We start from the raw sequence: 14,210 nt of genomic DNA, 5'->3' as shown, positions 1-14,210 counted from the left end.
CAAATGTCAACTTCGTTCTTAGGGTCTTTCTTTATTCGTGGGGGGCGAGGCAGCTTAGTCCCTTGGCTCTTATACGTTCAGCCAAGTTCCTAGGCCTCATTGCGCAGGTTTTAAAAATCCGTGAAAGTTTAAGTTAAAGAATCCTGGAAACACGCGTAAACTAACCTCAATACAGAAAGTGGGGACAAAAACTCCCCACTTTAGCTAAAGTAAAATATTTTCTTCTTGGCCCCTCAGTTCCCGTCTCGCCGCGTGTACTAAGGAACGTATAAGAGGCCTATATAATGACTAGGCTGTTTGCAGGGACAAAATCAAGGACAATTTTTGAAATCTCTAAATTTTGTGCTAGGCCTCTCAGCGTGGGCTGCCCCTGGATATAATTATACAGCGCGCGCTTACAAGGCCTGGGATTAGGCTACCAACTCTTAAGTACACGCGGCGAGGCGGGAACCGAGAGGCCTGGAACAAAATATTTTGTTTTGGCTAAAGTGGGGTTTGTCCCCACTTTCTATATTGACTATTATTTGAGGATAGTTTACGATCTACGACGAGGTTTATAGCTGACCTTGTTCGACGTCGCCAGTCAAATATTTTGCTTGAAATAACGGGAAATTGGGGAAATACGTTGCAATGTCATTCGCTGTCAATGCTATCGACTATAGAGTAAACTCGAGTCCTTACGTACATATTTATAATTCTAATAAGCTTCAATACGCCAATTTTAATTATTCTTTATGAACTGCATAAAAAAATTTAATGAGAAACCTTTAACAAAAACGTTTCGAAACGCGACTATATATAGAGTTGTCTGTTATGAAATAAGTATAATTATTTATTACTATTTATACTTTCGCAAGGCATGACTGGCAAATACTTGGCGTCCAACAATTTTACGTCGTAACCAAACTGACTCTTAACAAAGTCTTAATGCCAGTCACACTTGCATTATTTTCGTTCAGCTTGAGATGAATCCGGTATTTTCCCGTCACATTTCCACCGCGGTCGACTTCAATTTCACTTTCACTTTCCAACCTTGTCGTAAAAATCGGTCCATCCATAAAAGATTCCATCCTTTGAGCGTTTAACCTCACCAAAAACATAGTATCCTTTAGATCCTTTACTACATCGAAGAACGCTTCCAGTACGCAATCCCAAACATAGACGCTAGCCCCAAAACAGTCAACATTGTCATAAATGTCGGTACTGAGGGTAAACGTAACCGCAAAGGGGTGAGACTAAGAATTGGAGGGACATCTTCAGAGGCAGGTTCTTCTTGGTAGATTTCATCTCTTGATATTTTCCTCATTGCATAAAGTACTTCACGAGCAGCACGTTCACCTGCTTCCACAGCACCCTCCATGGAACCTTAAAAACACACAGGAATGCAGTAGTTACTATTTTTTGCCGACATCTGTATATTTCATCAAATATTTTTGTTTCTCTTGCCACCTTGGTAAAGTGTAGTCTGCCACACAAACATGCATCTATAGAGTCGGCACTGGTTCAACAGCGCATACATGTGTAATGTTATCTATATCTGTAATTAATCCAACGATTTTATGATTGCATCTTCTGGAGGAAGGGACCGGGACCTAATCCCTACCCTGACCCCAACTTTCACTTTTGAGGCCCAAATTCGGCTTGTTGAATATTTAAGCAGAGCTTGCTGTGTTAGTGTCTGATTTTGGCAGTGACAATCTTCATGCGACTGTTGAAGCATAGATCAGAAGAGACATAAGTTAACCCCAAAAATAATTAGTGGTTCAAAACACACACTGTACTGTGAAGGTTTTTGTGATATGCAGAGTTATCAAGGTCGAGGTAAAGTTAGCCAATCAAATTGCTTTTACTACTATAATGTATAATAATTATAATTATATAATGTCTATTCTGTGGTTATACAGTACTGTTCGTTTCACTAAAAGTAGAGAGATTTTTCAAAACAAAAAAATCAAGAGCAATGATATCCTATAATTTTGAAAAGGATCTTGATTTAGTTTGGATTTTTTCAACATTTTTAGGACTAACTCGTATTTAGGAGCCCCATAATGTACCTGCCCATGTTGTTGCTGTTTCTGTGCCTGCAAAATAGCAATTGCCTTCAGCATTTCTCCATGCCTCACCATAACTTGTCAACACTCCACAGGGTAGAACACTGACATAGCAGCCACCAGAATACTTCTCAGCTGGCCAGTTTTTATCAATATAGTAGCGAGGTGTTTTGGCTTTGTTAGTATTGAATGCTTTGGCATATTGTTCACACACAGCTTGTTTTCGTTCTTCGCCACTTTTCTTGCACCAGAACCGAGCTTGTTCGCCTACAATAAAACTAAGTAGAAGGGCGATGATTACAATTCTTGCAGTCGTATTTATTTTGCTGCAATGGCTCATTAAGTTGCCCTAAAATGAGCCTTCTCGGCGATACATGATCGTCCGTTATGACTTCATATCTTGTTAGGGGAAAGGCTATTTTGGCTATGTGAGCACAGGCACCGTGTTTTCGAGCGGTATCACAAACGTTTTCGTCCTCTTTATTTCAGGTAAACATATGTTCGACGTATTAAATCACCTGAACCGTACTGTCTTAAATTTATAGTGTTGTTTGAGACCGTTTTTGCGTGGAACCACAAATGAATACGAAGACAATAGAAAACGTTACCGTGTGCACATAGCCGAAGTTAAATATTTGGGGTTTTTTGAACTCGTTTTTTGTTAAATTTTTAAACTGATAAGCTCCCTTCTGTGGTTATGCAAATGTAGGGAAGGGACCGGAATCTCCGTATCTTTTAAGAAGCGACAGACTACAGTCGTCAGAAATTTGCAAAACTGATTAAGTCAAATAACGCATGATAATTATAATAAAGAAATCTACCCCATTATTGCAGGATAGGATCCATCAGGTTTAGTGTCGTCCTGGGTAACAGAAACCGGACCAGAGTCAGAATTTGCAATCAAGACACCAGAGAGACCCTGGTCTCGCCACCACGCATCTTCGTAGTATGTAATAGTCTTGATAACTGAACCCATCGGCATCTTCTGAATCAACTGGTTCTTCAGAGCTGATAGTGGTGGTGAAAATGAAATACTCCCTAACAGCGCGTGTGGTATAGCACTAATGACATATCTTGTTTTATAATATTTTCCATTTAGGCATCTCACGACTGTTTGGTCACCCTTTTGCTCGATACTGCACACAGGTGACGATAGGACTACCTAAAAATAGTATAAATATTATGTAGACCTCATTAAACAATGGAAAGCTGTAATTTTTTGAGGACAATTTCTGAAAAAAAATCATTTGTAGACGGGCGGAAGACTCGCATAAAATTTCAGGCTAGTAATATATTTTTTTCCATCGCAATTATCACTACCCTGGTTTAATAGACCTTTTGCATAATAGACCAACAAAATTGGCTAGTTCACATGGCTATATTTTCCGTAATACTTGACATTTTGCGGCCAAACTTGGTGATTATACTAATTTCGGTATGCTCTTTTTAGCTGCGGTGATTTATTTCCTTTTTGTTGCCTAGATCGTAAGTTGGTCTATTATGCAAAAGTTCATTAATGAAAGTAATCACCACACAAAGATTACATTAACGACCCAACGTTTCGACACTCCGGTCTAGTGCCTTCATCAGGGGACAGGGGAGATCTGAGGTTGAAAATCAGATCCCTATATACACCCAACATGACGTCATCTATCAATCAGATGTAACAAATAGTTCCGTGGCGTCATCCCTACTCAAAGCGCAAAGACTCGCATTAATATGCCAGGCTTCAAAACAACGCCTTTGTCCACAATGATCGTTAATGGTGATGACTTTGGAATCGTTCCACGCAATATTATGGCTTATTTGACACACATGTTCCACCAAGGCTGATTTTGAACTATCTAAGTTCGAAACAGCCTTTTGATGTCTTTTGAAACGTGTGCCGAACTGACGTTTTTTATCTAGTTATTCTTTCTCGCAATTATACAGTCGCTACGCGATCCTTGGGTTCGGCGAAAATGTGTCACAATGTCTGAATGGGTTTTAAGGCAACTTTGATACCACAATTATTCAGGATCTTCCTGATTGATTCTGCAACTCCTTGAGTGCACGGGACTACTGCAAAGTCCGTTTTTGAGGAATCACCCTCTGCGTAATTGCATTTAGTCGCGACAGGAGCTCTCATTTTAAAAGTTTCGTGGATAATTGTTCCCTCTTATTAACTTTACTGTTATGAACTTATTAACTTTAATATATTTTTTACTATTTAAAAATTCATATTCTAACCTTTGTCCTCAACACACAAAAACAATGGCATTAGGCGAATATTCGTCGCTTTTTATCATCCCTCTGATTACAATTCGTTTTAATCAAAATCTCAAAAACATTTTATTTTATACCTCCATTCTTATTTCAAACCTGTTTGCACCGTCGCGGAAGTGACGATAATGAAAATCAGAACATAGAAGAAGAATTTTACGCACTATAGTAACTTCGGACAAAGGAATCGCATATTCCTAGAAGTGCTAACCAGGCTAGAAATAAATAGACGAAGAATTTGTGGCAGAAGGAGAATAGCGCACTAGTTCTGTGGCATCATTATGGTTTTCTGCGAGGGGTATTTCACGAGGTAAAAACACTGTCACTACCGTGACTGCTGTGACATCGCTTAGTATTGACACGTCGTACATCATTCGCACATGAAATGAAAGAACACATTTACATTCATTTACAAAAGTGAACACAAATCACACCCTTTTATAGCGGAGTAGGTTTCCGCAACGGAAGCAGGAAGCTTCTGCGGAGGAGAAGACAAGCATGCTATACGCTAAGATGAAATCAATCTCTACTCTAGGAATTACCTTATCACCAAGGATTTTTGCCATTTCCTTACTGACAGTTTGGGAACCTCCTTTAAACTTTCTTTCCTTCCCTGCATTTTCGTCGCGATACAAGAAAAAGCCGCCCGAACTTTTCAAGTACCATAAATAATACAGCAAAGACATATCATAAGGTTCGGCAGCCATTGCGAAGTGAAAAACATGATACAACCGTTTTTTCGCATAGTCTGTCCAGCAAGATTTTTCGAAGTACTCCTTAGCTGTTATTGTATCCCATTCTTTCGCCCACTCTGCTTGCCAGGGTGAAATTAAAGGCACTTGATCGCACATGCTATTTAACTTACGAATCTGAGCATAGTAATCTAATATTGCAAATATATTCCACGTCGAATAATCTCCTTCGAAAGAAGACATTCTACCACCGAAATGTTCCGTAACTTTACCCTGTACGTCCACTTCGTATGTTTCGATACCGAGGTGTTCAGCTATCCGTAGAATACGGTTCTGCGTCGGAGCCACATACGATCCGCCGAGATCAACATATTTCACTTCATTATTTTCAAGAGTGTGCGTTCTTCCTCCAACTCTATCTCTTGCCTCCAGAACTACAGTTTTCAACTCGCCATATCGTTGACGTTGATGTAAAAGATATGCAGCTGATAAACCACTGATTCCAGCGCCAACAATAACTACATCGTATACTTCTTCCTCCATTATTGCAAAATCTTTGCGGGTTCCAGTCAGTGCTCAGGGCGCAATATATGCAGCGCGGATCGTTTTACACAGTGAACTCTTGTTTTACATTACTTTAATTACCAGCTTACATGAAGTTTTTCGTTTTGACTCCAATGTTGCAAAATTGGAATAAAAGCTAAAACTTCATGTAAAGCTAATAATAAAAGTAAAACTTTATTCGGGGATTGTCCAGTTTTAATATCTGTAATTTTTAAAGTAAAAAGTCCTTTGTTGAAAAAATTGGATGTCATAACGTCATGGAGGAAGTCGATAATATAATCATTCACACTTTACGACAGATTGGATGGTAATTATTTCAGTATTTATTTAGGAAAGTTCACTTGGTATGGTGTACAAAGCGTATGTAAACCATATATATTTCGGAAATAGGATCACCACCCTAGTTAAAAAATTCAGAGGAAACATTTCCATGCCAATTAGAAAAAATAATAAAGAAAGAAATTAAAACCTTATTGTAAACAAAGCAATGGAGTTTGCATAAGATAATTATCAAAATGATTATGATATACCTTCCCTGGATTTTAGGGAAATCCAGTGCTGAATTCACCATATGGCTAAAGTGGCTTATGCCATAAGCCCTGCACTTTTATGGGCCCAACATGTTTTCTTTGCAGGGCAGAGTGGGTCCTGAAAACATGTGGTAGCAGCACATAGCTCACATCTTACTAGGCCTTTTAAATATATTAAAACTGAAAAGGCCAAGAAATTCCAAGTGGCAAGGCATCTAAATTTGAAAGTAGTTGCCAAACTACCGGCCTGTGTAGATCTGTGTAATGATGCAAACATTGCTACATGATTCTTTTGATAGATTACTGTGAGTAGATGCGAGCATGCAAGCAAATAATTCGGTTTAATAATGATCTATTATTATGAATTAGTAATTGCACTTTTTACATTAGAACTTATTACAGTACCATTTTACCTTCACCTATGTGCTCCATCAATGACCTTTTACCTACTGTAATATTAAGAGCAAGTGGTAAACCTGTCATGTGACAAACCCAACTATAAATAAATAGTGTAGACAACAGTTATGTATTATAATACATGATCATCTCTAATTTTAAGCAATTTGAATGAGTCAATATCAAGTTTGAAGGAATTCACTACTGACAATGTAATTGAGGCCACATCAATGTGTCTACGTGTTATCAATGATGCTAATCAGTTTTCAAGAACCCTCCCGCCCAGTATGTCAGCAAGATTTCGTTTGGGCACAGGTTTAGCTCAAGCCTGTCAGGTATTGAATTTTTGCCAAACTATATTTTTGTATAGTTATTGTTTGAAAATATTAATATTTAAAATTGACACCTCAAAACATAGAAATCTCATAATTTAGTTGTTATTAGTCATGCTGTACTGATATGCAATTATAACCAATGTTAAAATTATGAGATGTTTCTTTGTTACAGCAGATATACATATTTATTATTATTGAATTTTACAGGATCTTGGTTTTAATGGTGTCATTGGGTATCAAACATTTCTGTATCCTACTGAAGGAGACATTAGAACTTTATTTATGTTTTTGGTTGAACGTCTGCCAAAAGAGAGTGCAGAAGCAGCAGATGAACCAATGGGTATGAAGTACTGCTATATTTCTTGTGTCTTGTGCTTACAAATGTACAAAAATATACAATTATAAATGGGTAGGATACAAATTTTACATTTTTTCTATAATGCTACCATCAACAATTTCAGCTACTATACTTCTTCATTCTGTACTATAGTTCATGAAATATGTAGTTAATGTGCACTGAGTTTTTCAACTGTAAGTGTATCTTATTGTAATCTTCATTTCATCAAAGGTGGTGCAATCCTGCTGAATAGAAGAATAGCAAGTGAATTGTCTAAGATTTTAGCTGGAACATGGATACCTCCGTTTTGCAAGCGTAGTGGTATCTGTTGGAGTGGGAAGGATGGTCAGACCTGGCATAGAGTTGTGCGTGACACTAAAAATGCTTATTATCATTACAAATGCTTATCATCAATGAAAAATTCTCATTAGTCATCCCTCTAGTAAGGGTAGTTGAGTATGAGTTTAAACAACTAGACCGCAACAACTGCCTAAATGCATGTGTTAAGAAATGTACCTGGCAATAAGATTGCGGTATTAAAATCGAAAGTATTTCGAGAGAAAGTAATGTGTGAGTAGGAGACTTAAGATAAGATACATAGTAAACTTCAGTTATATAACCCCAGTTCAACATATATAATTATGTGATATTAAAAAGAAAATGTTGGAAATCCGTTCATTGGCTTCATTCTCCTCCGCATGTCATTAGTTCTTTATTCATTTTCTTTACTTGCAGGGTGTGAAAGGTGTTCATCGTTTCCGTTCATCTCCGCTGAAGTACCCGAAAGGACTTGGTGACCTCACACGCAAAATTCCTAAAGGTATTGACAGAACAGTTTCCTGCTTGTCTTATTAGGGTGTGAATATTATAAAGTTACTTATACAGTATTTATGTATGAGTTCAGGCATCAAAACAAATATTTTTCTTGTTTTTTAGATACAAAGCAGTACTATGATTCCTTAGCGATGCCTTTGATTACCTCCCAACCTTCTGCAAAGCAAAACATTTCTGATTCTATTTTGGAGGCAAACTCTCTCAAAGTTTCACGTGATATGGAATGGGAAAATGAGTGGAACCACAGTGGTCTAGCGTCACGTCTCACCCCTGAGGTACAGACTTGATAATGACGATCTTAACTGCTTGTTGCCTTACAGAGTACTTAATTCCGGATTTCTATATGGATAATTATGTGTCCACCGTCTAGATTGCTCAACTAAAAATAATAAGAAAATTGAAGAAGCATTTAGAATCGCGCTTGCTTTTGTGAATGACATGCTTTTTTTTCTGTAAACTACCATATACTGCATAGCAACACATGTTTTAAACAAGAATTACAAGATATTATGTGTTGAATGAAGAAACTTTGGTTGTTTTGACAGAACCTAAATGCAAGATAGAACATGCATAAATACATGTTACTGGGTTTATCAATTGTTTTCATACAAACTGTGAAAACCATACAATTACCCTTTTTAGGAGTACAAAAGACAGAAGCAGGAAAGACTTTTGAAGAAATTAGCAAAAAATATTCAAGCTGAAGTTCAAAAGGCGAACGTTGAAAGTTCTAAATTAAATAAACAAGACTTCAATGATATGATCCGAGAAATCTCTGGTAGGCAATTAACCTACGAACAGCTAACCGCGCATCTCTCATCCCATGATAGACGATTACTGAATATAATACAATCTTGATTCCTCGTATTTAAGGCTGGTAATAAGTAACTATTCATGGATTGTTTACTTGTGTGATCAAGTAGATTCTTTCTTCATTTGCACCATAAGATGAAAATTGTCGCGCATGTTATTATTCCTAATTTTCTGGGGCCGGTTGTATCAAGCCCGTTAGCTTAAACGGTGGATAAGTCAAGTTTAGATAACACTCTTACATCTCTCTTGAATGAGCCAACTTGAATATTATTCACTGAATATGTAGTTGTAACGAGTATCTTTGTATTAAGGTTAGTTCGCTTCTTGAATGAAACGATAGAGACTTGCTTTCTGTTTTAAACTTAACCACCGTTTAAGCTAAACGGGCTTGATACAACCGGCCCCCGAGCTTACAGCTTGTTACATTACCCTGCATGTTGTAATTCCACTTTTCCACTTCCTTGTGTAGCACGAAATGTTAATGCTGGTCAGGAAAATGTGGGCTCAAGATTCACACGGTCCGAGAAGCTTCAGTTTACTCAAGTAAGTGAGGAACAGTGACCATTTGCAACCACTTGTATATTTAACGTATATAATAGTCAGTTACCGCTTACTGTCTCATCGTTTTGGTTGTTTCTTGCAGGACGATGAAAAGGAGTTGGCAGCCGTGGCAGCAATAGCTGAAAATGCCGGATCAAAAATTGACACTGAAGAGGTGAATTTTAAGAAAAGATTTCTTAGCTCTCAATAATCCCATTTTATACGATAGAAGTAAGAAGAATACAAGAGTGTTTTAAAACGACTGCATGTCTCAGCGTCCGGTATAAGCAGAGGTCTTGTGAAAAATAACTTATTGTTATCAAAACTGCTGGAAACTATAGGTATCGCGCTCGTGGATATTCCGTTGCAGTTACTATTCTGTTACGTGGGCCCATAGAAGAAGACAGGATTGTCTTCTGGATTGTCTATGGTGGGCCTCATTATACACAGTTCACAATGCATTTTAAATAAAATACAGGAAATTCAAGCGCGAAGAAAAGAAGAGATTGACACTATGCAAGGCCGTTTAACAGAGCTAACGAGTCGCCTCGAAGGAATGGAGATTGATATGAGAAAGTTTACTGCAACTATTCAACAGGTCTGTGTAAGAAAGACAGCTGAATTTGCTGAGCCTGAGAGATTTTGCACGAACTTGTCTGAAAGAAAATATTTGTTCTAGGCTCACGAACAAACGGAATTACTGCAAAGGAAAAACAAAGAAGAAGAAGATGCTTACAAAGTGAAGAAAAGAACTGCAGATTTACTACCTGATGCTGCGAACAACATCGCCAAACTGGAGGTTCGTAAAAGGCATTTATCGATTGCTATGATTATTGACTGTGCTTCGAAATTTGGTTTGGATTTGGTTTGGAGTCAATATTGTTAAGACTATGCCTTCTTTGACCGTAAACTGACTTTGTAAATGAGTCACTTGATTGTACTTGAATGCCTTAGACGGTCGTTGATAACAGTTCTGCGAGATTGTTGACCCTCGCAAAACAATGGGAAGGACATCGTAAACCATTGATCGAGCAATATCGAGAAGTGAAAGCCTTGAATAGCACCAGACTGGTGAGTTTTAAGGTTTTGTATTTCAGGACATTTTGCATGTGAGAGGTGAATTTAAAGTTAAAATTGTAAAAAAAGGGGGAGGGAAAATGTTCATACTGCATATGGGAATTATATAGAGTAGAATTTTGTGCAAGCGTAGAATTGTTCAGTATACTCAAGTATCCTCCTATGACTCTACTTTTTCACTGATAAGCTGTGTCGGACGTTTCGTTTCCTAAGTACATCATGGTTAAATTTCTAGAGTGAAGCTCAGAAGAAGATCGAACAAATTCGTGATCTCCGTGAGAAAATGAAAGAGACCGTAGAGGAAGTTCGCAATAGGGATGATCTTTTGAAAGACTTGGTAAGAAGTAGTAATTAGAATAAAATTTGTCCATGCATTTGTCAGATTTTTGGACCAGGAACTGGTCCCTAACCGCTGCTAATCTTGTTGTTGTTGTTGTTGTTGTTTTTGTTTTTGTTGTTGTTGTTGTTGTTGTTGTTGTTGTTGTTGTTGTTGTTAGGGGGCGACGCTCTTTAAAAAAACCCTAAGGCTCTAGCATTACTTGTTTGATCGGAATGAAACTTGGTACAATTATTCTAAGCAATATTCCGCATCGATTGACGGAGTTCGAATTTTTACTTTTGACCTTTGAAGCAAGTTACTAGCAATTCTTGATATATTTGCAGCAAATAATATATACATATCATTAATATTCAGCCTATATATAAGTAAACGCAAACGATTAGATATACATTGTCCTCTCCATTGTTATAAATACAATGCAGTTCAGAAATTAAACTCGGTTACGCAGTTCCTGGTCCACTATAGTACGATCGTACTTGTTGGTAAAATATTTTAAAACTAGATATTGCTTGCGTAGATATATCATGCACGCGTGGATTGTAAGTGATTGTTGTCAGTAGAGTTATCAGCGTGCATAATGAAGCCTGTATATCTATGAAATGAATGTGACATTTAAACTCTCTGTGGAAGCATTTTGCAAACTTTGCAATACTTTTCGTACAGGTTACTGAATATCAGAATATGGTTAAAGATGTTAATAGATCTGCTTACACGAAAAGAATCCTGGAAATTATTGAAAATATTAAGAGGCAGAAAAATGATATTGACAAGGTATACATTATTGCATTTATGTTGTAGACTATAGTTGTATTGTAGTACAATAGTTTACGTTATATACATGTTTAAAAAATTATAGTGATTTTAATAGACCTTATGCATAATGACGTATATCAAGCCGTAGCGCATGCAGGGAATTCTGGTTTTAGAAGTCACGGCGAAAAATTCAAACTTCAAAATTTCTCGCCGTGACTACTAAGACCAGAATTCCCTGCAGGTGTCACGGCTTATTATGTGATCATGCATAAGGTTTATTTGCAAATAACATCCGTAAACTCATCATCGAAACTCGTGCAATAACAAAGATACTGAATTTTGATCCATTCATTATCCAACGAATTGCGTCAGTCATGACGTTGGTTTGCAAGAATATTATTCAACAATTTCAACGTTTTATTTCACAACATCTAATAATTATAAAATGCGGTTGAACATGGTATAAATTAAGAATTATCAACCCGAGGTTTATCGTTAGAAGCCGAAGGCTGCGTTTGATAACGCTAAATTCTTACTATACCTAAAGTCCTAAAAGCACCGAAAAAGTTGATAAACTTTACTCGTTAAATATGTAACTAATAAGTAATGTCAGAGACGCAGAGTTTCATTTTCTGCATCATGTAATGCGTATTTGTTTAGGATTTCAACACTAAGATAAAATTTGTAAAGATTCAATTTTTAATTAGGTACTTACATGCACGCACGTATGACAAGCCCTTTAGAGAAAAGCCTTCTTACTTTTGAAGTTCATTTACGTAACCAGAATAACTTAACTGCTGCAAGCCACGTGCGTACAGCACATGTCGATTCCACAACTTCGTCTTACGTATACATTTACTTGGCAATTATGTGTTTGTATGACATGACGATTGACGACATTTTTTGTGACATCGTACTCAAAAGTTCGGCTTCAACTTTTCTTAAAATAAATAAACTTTATAGTGGTTTCTGTTTTGCGATGTAGATATTAGTAGACACTCGAAGTGTTCAAAAAGATATCAATCAACTTTCTGGAAAGCTCAGTCGTACGTTTAAAGTTACAGATGAACTCATTTTTAAGGTAAACGATTGTCGTAATACAATTGCCTAATAGTGATCGGTTATCTCACAATATTTTGCCTTTATACCTCGGTTGTTCCATCCACTATTGTGAATTGCAATTGAAATTAAATACAGGTTTTTAAGAGCAAACAAACATTAAATACAGATTAGGTTGTGGCAATGCATGAGGTTTACAACTTTTTGGTAGCCTCTCAGCAGACTCTCAGAATACTTGTGCCGGGCATGCATTGGAAAACGTTCCACATCTATTCCCCAATGACGTCACGATGAGTTTGCATGCAAGATTAAGCTGAGCTTAGCCACTGATCTATATGTACAGGTCTCTAGTGTTGCCTGTTATATGTAAGAAAGTTGTTTGGGGCAAGGCTGCTCTATAACCTTTAGGATTAGATTACCATATTACTCCCGTGTTTAGAAATCTGAGAATTACCTGGTGTATTTGAATCATTTCTCTGCAGGATGCTAAAAAGGACGAGGCTTGCCGAAAAGCATACCGCTACTTGGCCAGTTTGCACGAGGTAAGTAACATAAACTTGTTGTTCATAAGGCGACACTCGCGTGTCAAATTTAGTTTTCCTTAGAAAATGGTCAACTTGTCATCATCATGAATTAGCTGAAATTTTCGCAGTTGCATCATTTATTTAAGTGGACATTTTATTAGCAAGAATCTTGCTTACTGTATAACATATATTCACCATTTAGAATTGTGAAGAACTTGTGCAATGTGTGGAAGAAACTGGAGTGATTATGAGAGAGATCAGAGACTTAGAAGAACAGGTATATACTTCTTGTTATTTCCAGGAAACCTATTAGGTAGATGCTACAGTTACTGCATGTATTATCATAAATGACAGACACCTTAGAAAAAATCGACAGGCGCCTTAGCGTTTTAATAACTCTAATCTGAATCTATATAATTATTGAAACGCCATGAATAGCTTGATATAGTCTATGGTGTAACAAAATATGCATGCGATTATCACGAACTGCATTAGAAAATTCTTTGCTACTATAATAAACCATGAAAATCATTTTTGAACAACTTGTTTTCAATTTGTAATCCTGTCAAGCTACATTGGTATAGGCTATGGTAGTATACTGCATGTCTATAAGGTTTATTATACCTAATTTTGTTTCAGATTGATATGGAACATGAAAAAGATACGGCATCAAATCTTGAGAAAATTACCAAAGACTATAAGATAATGAAAGACGAAAATACAGTGTTAGTGAAAAAGTTGAAGTCTCAATAGGGACAAATAAATAGTTACTTAATACCTAATAATGTCAATCAGCCGTTAAGATACAAAACGTGATTTGTGGGTAGCTTTACTGTCGGCATGACGACTCTTGCAATATGACGTATTGAGTGTACTTGTCCATCTTTACTCTTTTGTGGTTCAACCGACCGCTAAAAACCCTTAGATTCTTAGGACTTTTCTGGAGTCTAATACAAAATGTTGCAGTTAATTTTTTGTTACCGCCCACAATGGCGGAAGGCCTGGCGTCTCTTGCAAGAGTTCAGTGGATAAAAAAGAAATATAGTTATAATTAATAAAGTTGAAAATAAATGTCAATCGTAGGAAATTAAGGATACAAAGCA

At 37.0% G+C, this 14,210-nt stretch overlaps 2 protein-coding genes across 2 annotated transcripts; one reads left to right on the top strand and one right to left on the bottom strand.

Moving 5' to 3' along the window:
• Positions 1 to 811: 811 nt before the first annotated feature.
• On the bottom strand, positions 812 to 5,553 carry LOC114524747 (amine oxidase [flavin-containing] A-like). The gene is made up of 4 exons (XM_028545917.1): positions 4,856 to 5,553; positions 2,873 to 3,213; positions 2,055 to 2,329; positions 812 to 1,365 (listed from the first exon to the last, which is right to left on the bottom strand). Exons 1-4 carry the CDS (start codon positions 5,546 to 5,548, stop codon positions 1,121 to 1,123), a joined length of 1,554 nt encoding a protein of 517 aa, XP_028401718.1. The 5' UTR covers positions 5,549 to 5,553; the 3' UTR covers positions 812 to 1,120.
• A 192-nt stretch (positions 5,554 to 5,745) lies between these two features.
• Positions 5,746 to 13,892, top strand: LOC114524938 (coiled-coil domain-containing protein 22 homolog). Its single transcript, XM_028546174.1, has 18 exons — positions 5,746 to 5,876; positions 6,659 to 6,830; positions 7,038 to 7,170; positions 7,399 to 7,532; positions 7,903 to 7,987; positions 8,104 to 8,276; positions 8,644 to 8,779; positions 9,284 to 9,357; positions 9,458 to 9,529; positions 9,833 to 9,952; positions 10,034 to 10,153; positions 10,309 to 10,425; positions 10,667 to 10,768; positions 11,435 to 11,542; positions 12,510 to 12,605; positions 13,066 to 13,125; positions 13,310 to 13,384; positions 13,747 to 13,892. Exons 1-18 carry the CDS (start codon positions 5,827 to 5,829, stop codon positions 13,858 to 13,860), a joined length of 1,941 nt encoding a protein of 646 aa, XP_028401975.1. The 5' UTR covers positions 5,746 to 5,826; the 3' UTR covers positions 13,861 to 13,892.
• Positions 13,893 to 14,210: the final 318 nt, after the last annotated feature.

The sequence above is a fragment of the Dendronephthya gigantea genome, unplaced genomic scaffold, assembly GCF_004324835.1.
Source record: "Dendronephthya gigantea isolate DGI-Jeju-01 unplaced genomic scaffold, DenGig_1.0 000032F, whole genome shotgun sequence".
Taxonomy (NCBI): Eukaryota; Metazoa; Cnidaria; class Anthozoa; order Malacalcyonacea; family Nephtheidae; genus Dendronephthya; species Dendronephthya gigantea.
The sequence above is the reverse complement of the archived record's forward strand: the minus strand, read 5'-3'. Positions and strand labels throughout refer to the sequence as shown.

What these genes read in the sequence shown, in the direction of transcription:
- LOC114524938 (XM_028546174.1), top strand. Translation starts at nt 5,827, where the DNA reads ATGGAGGAAGTCGATAATATAATCATTCACACTTTACGACAGATTGGA. An exon ending in AGAAGCTTCAGTTTACTCAA is followed by an intron (nt 9,358 to 9,457) that starts GTAAGTGAGGAA and finishes TGTTTCTTGCAG; the next exon opens with GACGATGAAAAGGAGTTGGC. An exon ending in CAGATGAACTCATTTTTAAG is followed by an intron (nt 12,606 to 13,065) that starts GTAAACGATTGT and finishes ATTTCTCTGCAG; the next exon opens with GATGCTAAAAAGGACGAGGC.
- LOC114524747 (XM_028545917.1), bottom strand. Translation starts at nt 5,548, where the DNA reads ATGGAGGAAGAAGTATACGATGTAGTTATTGTTGGCGCTGGAATCAGT. An exon ending in CAAAAATCCTTGGTGATAAG is followed by an intron (nt 3,214 to 4,855) that starts GTAATTCCTAGA and finishes TACTATTTTTAG; the next exon opens with GTAGTCCTATCGTCACCTGT. An exon ending in TCCTATCCTGCAATAATGGG is followed by an intron (nt 2,330 to 2,872) that starts GTAGATTTCTTT and finishes CCTTCTACTTAG; the next exon opens with TTTTATTGTAGGCGAACAAG.